The sequence below is a fragment of the Carettochelys insculpta genome, chromosome 14 (assembly GCF_033958435.1).
Source record: "Carettochelys insculpta isolate YL-2023 chromosome 14, ASM3395843v1, whole genome shotgun sequence".
In the NCBI taxonomy this organism is placed as follows: Eukaryota; Metazoa; Chordata; order Testudines; family Carettochelyidae; genus Carettochelys; species Carettochelys insculpta.
The window spans coordinates 8,360,625-8,369,852 of record NC_134150.1 but is presented as its reverse complement, the minus strand read 5'-3'; the positions used below and the strand labels follow the sequence as shown (position 1 = coordinate 8,369,852).

Below are 9,228 nucleotides of genomic sequence, written 5' to 3'. Positions count from 1 at the left end.
TTGCCAAATTTCACCTGCCACAATTAACTTTGGGAAAGTCTAAATCTCATATGTATTCATTGAACAGTAAATCCTTGAGATACGCGCAGTCAAGTTGCGTGTGTCTTGGGTTAATGCGACTGCTGCCCCGACAGGAGCGGGAAACTACACCTGTAAGGAGGGGCAGCCGCGAGTCAGGCTGCTGGCCCTGACAGTAGTGGGGAAACCGTTTTTGTCAGAGGCAGCAGCCTGACTCTTGCCGCCCCTGACAGGAGCCATTCCAGCCCTGCTCAGTTTCCCCTCTCTGCAAGCAGAGGGGAGCTGGCAACCAGACTGTTGCCTGGTTCCGAACTCCCCCTGACTTGCATGAAACAACCCCCACATAACTTGAGGGTTTACTGTATGTATTTAGGAAACTGTACAAGTTACACAGATGGTTGTTTTACAAAAGCTAGGTATGCTTGACTCATCTCAAGTTGTCATCATCTCAAGTTGTGCACACCATAAACCAATTATTTTACTAAGAGGTAAAATGTTGCATGCCTTGATACTGCATCAGAAGTTTCCCGCAGCTCCAGTTGCGGCTGGTAGATGTACAGTTGCAATGAGCTGTTGATGAATTTGATACTGCATAGCCACCCTCTTGCTTTGTTTCTTTTGAAACCCCTTCGGAAAACAGGCAGGCTGAGGTACACCTGGACTTGCCAACAAATGTGTATGGTCTCTTTTGCAAAAGAATGGTCCTGACTGTTTTCTATTACTCCTCAGCTATAATAGAACAACAAGCTTACCTGTTATACACATGACCTGTTTCAGTAGTCTCCACCAGCCATTTAAGTTATCGCAACAGTCATAGCACCAACACTTTAGTGTGGGTGATGGGAGTGTGGAGCAGTCTCTGGTCTGGCTAGAGTTTTCATAGCCTTGACACATTTGGATGAAGGAACAGAGGTACTTAATAAGCCAATACACTGTCAGCATTTCTTTTATTTGTTGTAATATAAAGAAGCATACATCATTCATTCTTTTCAGTACAACTCAAATTGTACACCCAAAAAAAAAAAATCAGTGTATGGACATTTATGAACCTGACACAACAGGACTCATGACATTTTGCTCTGCTGGTATTGCACTTTCAATAGGTTTGAATTAAGGCACAGTAAAAACAAAATCATTTAGTGCTTCTACAGCAGATGTCTTGTTAAACACATGCTACATGACGTAAAACTAGCTTTTCTAGCTTATGTATATACACCAGAAAGGAAAAATGCATGCGCTAGAAGGCTTACATTTCAACAATTTTGTTGCTTCATAATATACAAATAAAGAAGTTTAAAGATGTAAACAAATTGCATGCACATAAACTAGAGCAAAATCTTTAATACAGTATCTGAAAGCTCTTATGCTTAAATAAAAATATAACTTACTAGTATTCAATATTTATGTGCCATTTTTGTCCTGTAGAAATTAAAAGTTTGGGGTTCTTTTTGCTTCACACAGTGGCAGCACTTATGTTAATAGAAAAGACAGATATGGCTTTTGTATTACACAGCACGATGAGAAATGGAAGATTTTCCTATTCCATTTGGATGCAGCATCTGGGGTATTCTCCAGTCAAGCAAAGCAACAACAAAAAATCCAATAGGATTCACATTACAATTTGGGAAAGCTGCAAGTTTCAGCAGCTCTTTCTGGAGACATTTTGCTGAAGGTAAATTCTTAACAGCTAAAAACAAAAGAATTTGAATGACCGAGTTTCACTTTCCACTCCAAACACTGTTGAACACAATTTATGTCCCACCCCCCGTGGCTGTGATAGCTGAAGTGCTCTTGGATTGCTTCACGGGTTAACTGGGTGGCAGCATTTCAACAGGTCTCCTAAAATCAAGCTTCCTTCTCTTCCGTAGGGAAATTAGTTGGAGTTGGATACTTTTTTCCCCTCTCTTTGGTGTAGGGCAGGAGAGTTTTCAAATAAAATAGAGGAACAAGTCTCACTCCAACCTCCTCCCATGTCAGACTGAGAAAGCACATCTACTGCCATGTGGATGGCAAGGGAAGACTTTTGTTTCATTAGGCGGCACGGTGTCTAGCATTACTTCCCTCCCCTCTCTTTCCCCCTCCCCCCCAAAGTCTTTTGGTTAAACCAGATAGAGTTCTATATAGCGACTTCCCAGGAGCCGTCCATTTTTCTCAGCCACTGCTTTCTTAGCCAGGTCCAGGCTTGGAAAAGTCACCAACGCTTCTCCACTGGGCTGGCCACTAAAGTTGTAAAGCACGAGGATGGAATCTGTGTGGAGCTGCAGGGATACAAAAACACAAGGGAAGGGGAGAGAGAGAGACTTAAAAGAAGAGACCACAGATGGAGGCTCAGTCCCTGCCACCACATACTCTTGCCTATGTATTTTATTGCTTAAGCTCACTGGAAAGGCAGCTCAGAATTTACACATCTGTTGTTCATCATGGCTACAGATGGAGAAGGATAAAGGACAGAATACTGAACTTTTTCTTTTTTTTTTTTTTTTTTAAGTTCTGAGCAGAAGAAACTTAAATTCTGTGAGCGTACAAGTTCAAAAGATTCAGAAGTAGCTCCACAAGGAGCATACAGAACAGAAGTACTGCAGATGACTTGGATTTATGGTTAGCAAGGCCATGTGTCTTCACTATGGCCACTACAGTGGATAGCCATGGCACCACGGGAGAGATGCAAACAATGACAGAATGGGGTTTTCACCTACCCAAGTGACAGTAACTAGGTCGGCAGGAGCAGTGTATCATTCCAATTGCAGTTACACCAGGGCATAGGTTGGCATAGCTATGGCACTCAGACTTAAAAAGAACAAACATTCACAGCCCTCAAAAATGATGCTACCATATATGCTTACTACAGTAAAAAATGATAAAATGCTCACTTTTTGGTTACCTCTCCTACAAGTTTCTGACCAATTTTCTATTATTTTCTTACATGTAGAAGTAAAGCCAGCACATATCAGAACTTGATAGTAAGCAATAGCAACAGTCTTAAGGTATAAGCAAAAAATCATGTTAGGGAATAGAGGTACTAAACAGGGTAGTTAGCACAGATGCTATTAGATCCATTTAGTGTTACATTTTCCTCTCCAGAAACTAGGTGATTTAGGAAAGCAGCATGCAGAAAAGTTTTCAGGGGCCTCAAAAGTTCCTGTAAGAACCCCAAGTTAGCTTTAGAAATTAGCTTTTTAAAACATCTATTACTAACGCACTTCAAGAGGAAGAAGTACGTCATTTGGGTAGGGCCACTGGCGAAATTATATTGGGTCAGATTGAAAATAGACCAAACATTTCTGCACCAACATCTGTGATTGCAAACCTCCAGCAGATTAAGTCTCAACTACAGTAGTACATAGGGGGTCAGCCATGAGTTGGGCTGAATACAGCTGACAGCATATGGTAAGTATGGCTACTCCACTGAGCACAAAAGCAGTGTCCTTAGTCACTTTGGTTTTTAAATCAGTGGATTGGATAGGGCAGTGGTTGTGGTAATAGGGTGTGTGCCTGCCTCCCTCCCTTTTTAAATTTACTTTTTGAAACAAGCAATATTAGTAGCAGGAAACTCATTAAAAACTGTGTGGAAGGCAAACAGATCAGGGCTGCATGTGCTGCAAGAGGCTTTTCCGAACTTATTTATGTTTACTTTGATACTAAACTATGGTTTTAATTTAGATGCTTTAAACAAACACATTTGTTTTGGGACTTGCAGTTGAAGAGTCAGCCATTCAGAGGAGGAGAATGACGTGCTCATGTATTTTTTTCTCTCTGGATGGTTTGCACCAGAAATGTTCATACCACAGTGCTCGAGACTGCGTAGAGTTAACACACCACTCAATGTGTAGTCTGCAGTTGTCAGAGAACTCAGATCCCATCTGGCTGCAGCATGGCCCAGTTCCTAACCCCAGTTTCTGGATGACATGAGTAAAACATAAGACAGTGCGTTAATAACTTGCTCAGGAGCATAGTCAGTCAATGGACCTGCTCAGAATGAACCAGAAATTCTCCTGTCCCTGCTATTTTAAACACTACATCATGTGGCCACCGGCTGAGTTGTTCCACAGCAGGTGTGATATTTTCAACTGAGTGCATTACAGAACTGGAAGGGACCTTGAGAGGTCATCAAGTCCAGTCCTCTGCCCTCACAGCAGAACCTATTACCATCCCTGACAGATATATGTTTTTTTATTTATTTATATTTAAGTCTAACCTGCTCCAGACCCTCAAAGGCCCCCTCACAACGCTGGTTTTATAAGGCTAATGTGCTAACCACTGAGCTATGCCACAGCCCTTACAGTGAAATCATACAAATGGCTTTATAGAAAATCTACTCTAAACAAATAGCTTATTTGCTCAACTTGTCGTAAGTCATACGTATAATGTTATGATCGGAACAGATAGGGCACCAGTACAACTAACCAGCAGAATTTTTAAAAGGGAGAATCTTGATATTATGAAAATCATTAATACCTTCCCAGTCACATTGAAATTATGAATTACAACCACACAAATGCCAAAATTCATTACTGTGATTACAATTAATAAAAGCCATACAATCACGTTATTTTTTACTGCACTGAAAAAAAAAAAGCTTTGACATTTGTTCAACCCTTACTTGCATAATTCAAAATAGGACCATTTGGGTCACAAATTATTGCTTTGGTTTCTTAGATAATTACTTTTTTAAAAAAATAAATCTATCCACATTTGGGAAAGAAAGTTGATTAGCTAGTATTTAAGATTCAGGAACAAACTTTTTACATGGGACTAAAGCAATATATTACTTACTGTTCAAACCTTATGGACCTATCTGAGAGCTTAAGTATAACCTATGTCTCGAGGCAAAGTATCCAGATTTTCCAGGATCCAGGGTGAAACTGCCTACGCTATCCTAATTTGTGTTCTGTTAAAGTTGTTCCATTCATACTGTTGAATCAGAAAAATGCTTCAGATCTATAGTATAATAAAGCATCTCTTAGTTTGCATCCTCAAATTGCACAAATTTTCTACTATCTGCTTTTTTAATAAGTTCATTGAAAGATTTAGTTGTTTAAATCAATATCCATTACACTTTTCAAAATGTCTGTCACCTCTACTATACATGAATCCCAGCTTACCAGGTCAAAATGTAAGTGTACATTGGGGAAGCCAGAGTCAAACTGCAATGGAGGACTGGAAGAGTTCACCATTAGCAAGTTTACTCACACACACAAAAAAACCAAACCCTTTTACTGATAGAACAACATTCCAGACACAGTTTTACAATGGGAATCTCACTGGTGCAAAGGGAACAAGAGATACATAAGAGAAGCCTTCACTTTTGAGAAAGATGGAGAAAAGTGGGATAGAAGTGGTAAAATAAAAGTATTTTCCTATTGTTTTTCAAGCCAAGGTTAGCTGAAGTTTTCTTGCTATGTTCAACAAACAAGGATAGAAGCCCTGGGTTAAAAGCCTCAGGTGAAGTACTCAGCAAACAGTGATAAACGACTGTGAAAGTTTAACAAAAATTTCCTTGCAAAAAGCCAAGCTGTCGCAACCTCCACCATTTACCACTGCTGTGCCATCAGCCAGAGATCGCAACAGTAGCCTCGGGATCACCAGATTAGTTGATTTTATTTTTAAAAGGACAGGAGCAGCGAAGATTAGAGCAGAGTTCCCAAACACAAGCTAGGAAGGGGGCGGGGGGGGAGGCGGGAATCTCCAAATCACCAAGCCCTTCATTTCCCTTCCCATTCACCATTGGAGACCCAGCTTCTGCCAGTCCCTTCTTACCTTCTTTAGAGGTTACAAACAGTTACAAACAGACCCACTCTTTCGGTGCTTGTAACACACTCCTTGCTTGATCGTTCAGCTGAATAAGGCCATTGTAGTCATCAGGTGCATACTACAGTACAAGTGTGATACATGATAATCAGCAAGAGTTGAACAGTTCTTTTTAGCAAGCCCATACAGACTATATTTGCAACCTTCAGTAGGAGTGTCAGCCACAGTAACTGGCAGGAGACAAAGTGAATTCAACACACACCTCTTATACGCAATCAATAAAATGCATTCCTGGAAGAGTGGGCTGGAGGCTAGCTTATGGAGGAAATGCCAGGAAATTATGTACAGGAGCTTTTGTTATGCAAGTCTTCCCTAATAAGGGCATTTAAACAAATACAGTAGTCTTTTTTCTGTAATAATCACGGGACAACAATAAGTTGGTATTGAGAATTATGCGCCAAGTAACAAATTATATAAAGTCTGCATATCAGAGAGCTATGTTATGTTACAGCTGAGAATCTCATGAGGGTTGAAGAGCAAGCTTTCTGGACTGCACAAACTGACATGAGGAGAAACCAGGGTCCCACTTCCAATCTCACTTACAGGGGTGTTATCGCCACCAAAGCAGAGAGAGAATTACAGTCGTGAAGAGCCAGTGTGAGGCCTTGTCCATACACAAAAGCAGAAGTAGTACCCACGTGCCTAACACCAGCCTAGTTAAAGTCACACAGTGCCCACAAGTAGATGTATTTTACAGATCTAAAAATGCTTGTATAGTTATAGCTCATCCCCATACAGGAAGAAGAATAAGCTTTCCCAGTGTAAAGCACTTTTTTATTGATACACCTGATCCACATGGGGATTGCATCATATAATCATTTTGGTAAAAAGAAAAATCACATCCCTAATCAATACAGTTCTATCCATACAAAAGTTGAGTCTACACTAGGCATAAGAGGAGAATCAGGTCAAAGACCTAACCATGCATGAGAAGGGATTGCTGTTACAGGGGATGGTGCAAGTTATAAAACAGATCCTGGTTGACAAGACCTAATGTTGGTTTATACAGCATCTCTCCAGAAGCTCACATTCTAGAAAGAAGCACAGAACACGTGTATGTTGTGGGGGCTACTGGAAAGGCATATGCTACTTCTCAGCAAAGAGGTGTGCATAATCCACTTTACATTATGTCCTTTCTGCGATATGAAGCAGAATTTTCTTTGTTGGAATGGCTTCCTTTGCATGCACTGGTAGATTACACTATCCCCAAGCACAAAAGCTTCTATTTCTATGCTGCCCTTTGTTCCTTTTGATACAGAAAATGTCTCCTGCCAGTTTACATGGAAGGCAAGACTTTAATAGCCACCTAGAGTAAAATTTAAAGAACATGTCATATGTCTACCACACAGCAACATCCAAGAGCCCAGAGACCATAAGAGAAAGAACCTCCACAATCTCCACTACAGATATGTAGCCACCTTCACATCTAGACCCACTCCATTAAGCACAAACATAAGAAGTTTTTTCTAGATAGTCTCTACCAGGGCAAGCAGGCTGTGCAAATATTAATTATCAGCTACCAGACCTGCCCTTGAAACCAATCTACAACAAGTAAGTTTGTTCTTTGGAAGGAATGTCTCAATATCGTACATACTTTAGATATTGTAGAGTATCAGCAGATTTACAGTAGGTAAAGCCCTGTGGCTCACAGTAAACTTTTATTTTAAAAAAGTACTTGAAATGCATAAACAAGAAGTTCTGTGACACCTTATAGACCAACCGATTTTTTGGGAGCATAAGCTTTCACGGGCTTTCTTTGGAAAGAAAGCCTGTGAAAAGCGTATGTTCCAAAAGAGTATGTTGGTCTATAAGGTGCCACAGGACTTCTCATTGTTTTTGCAGATACAGACTAGGAGGGCTAACCCTCTAATACTTGAAATGCACAAGCAACAAGAAAATAGTGAGGAATAGAAAAATTACAATGTATCAGAAATGTTAAGAGAAATTGGTACAAAACATGAAGTGTGCAGGAAACTGAATTTTTGTTAAGTAGTTGTATATTTAGAGGGCAGCCATGTAAAGGGAGAGAGTGTATTAAATTAAACAAACAGAGGAGCAGTTAGTGCTTCTGAATAGCTCCAGCTTAAAAAATTACAAAAGGGCATGATCGTAAACCAAGTTAGGAAAATAATGCAACAGGAGAGGTCATACAAGAGACTGTCTCTAGTGAGAGAACAACAGCTACACCACTTGAGATGGACAATTTCTGAAATGCTCATTTAATGCCCTATTTCAGAAGCCTCCTAAACCAGCATGGCCAACATAACCTATTATTGGACAGGATGACAAAAAGTGAAAGAACCTGAGGTCAGCTTATAAATCACGTGTCCAAAGTGAAACTGTAGCATTGTGAGGAACATCTCATTAGCATTAAGCCTCTTGGATTCAGGCTCAAATCTTGTGATTTTCTAGTCACCTATCAAACTAAGATTATGGAATAATTATACAATAATGTAAAAATGCACGATCAACAATTTGCCAGTCATGACAGAAAGCAAAATAGGTCAGCTTCAAAGGCAGACAGCTCCAACATGATTTTCAAGACTTGTTTCCTGCTGTTGAAAAGCTGTCATGCACATCAGTATATTCTTTGAATTGTTCATTCAGATAGGCAAAAGATGAAATTTTCAAATAATTCAAAAATTCTGTTTCCATTGCAAGTCAACAGCAGGTAAACCAATTTGAAAATCCCTGATAAGATGACTAGCTCACAGAACAGGAAGTCATTCTGAATAGCCATTTGAATAACCATTTCAAATAAATCCTAATATATCAAATTTGGCCCCAACACTTCTAACCTAGACACATATGTTGCACTTTCAAAGACGCTCTCTTCCATAAGCATTTCAAACTGCCTCAGAAACCTGGACGCTTACTGCAAAAAACTTTATTCTCACCTGCACAGCAGCAGTGGTGAATACTTGTCATCCAATTATTTGTCAAGGAAACAAACATTATTGAAAATTGTTTTTCCATAAACGAGTGTCTCTCTATCCCCTATTTTACAGAACAGTTTTGTTTACTAATAAAACAAAACAAAGCAGCAGATATATAGCACTTTAAAGACTAACCAAATGATTTATTTGGTGATGGAGCTTCCATGGGACAGACCCACTTCATCAAATCAATAGCATTTCCAGTACAGACTGGCATCTATAAGTACAGACTGTTTTGTTAGAATATAGACTAACATGGCTACTTAGTCTTGTTTACTGATAAAGATAAAACAGAGGAAGCTGCTTAGAGCAACTAATTTTTCCTTTACATTTTCCTTCAGTGAGTGACAAAATGATTCTTTTTTTCACCCTTAGGTGGTCATCAAAAGTCCCACTGAAGTTATTGGGGAGAGGCATAAGAGAAAAGCTGAGAAGAGATAAGTACACACCACCACCACCACCGGGT

At 39.8% G+C, this 9,228-nt stretch overlaps 1 protein-coding gene across 5 annotated transcripts in view; it reads right to left on the bottom strand.

Annotated features, from left to right (window-relative positions):
* Window positions 1–948: 948 nt before the first annotated feature.
* The window catches only part of ESRP2 (epithelial splicing regulatory protein 2), a 78,969-nt gene continuing 70,689 nt past the window's right edge, over window positions 949–9,228 (bottom strand). For 3 of the 5 annotated variants that reach the window (XM_075009061.1, XM_075009063.1, XM_075009062.1), the window contains exon 16: window positions 949–2,276. In XM_075009061.1, the coding sequence (XP_074865162.1) occupies window positions 2,118–2,276 (159 nt within the window). In that variant the 3' untranslated portion in view covers window positions 949–2,117. Of the gene's footprint in view, window positions 2,277–5,775; window positions 5,888–9,228 lie in introns of all 5 variants that reach the window. The other 2 variants (XM_075009064.1, XM_075009065.1) reach the window with 1 other exon arrangement.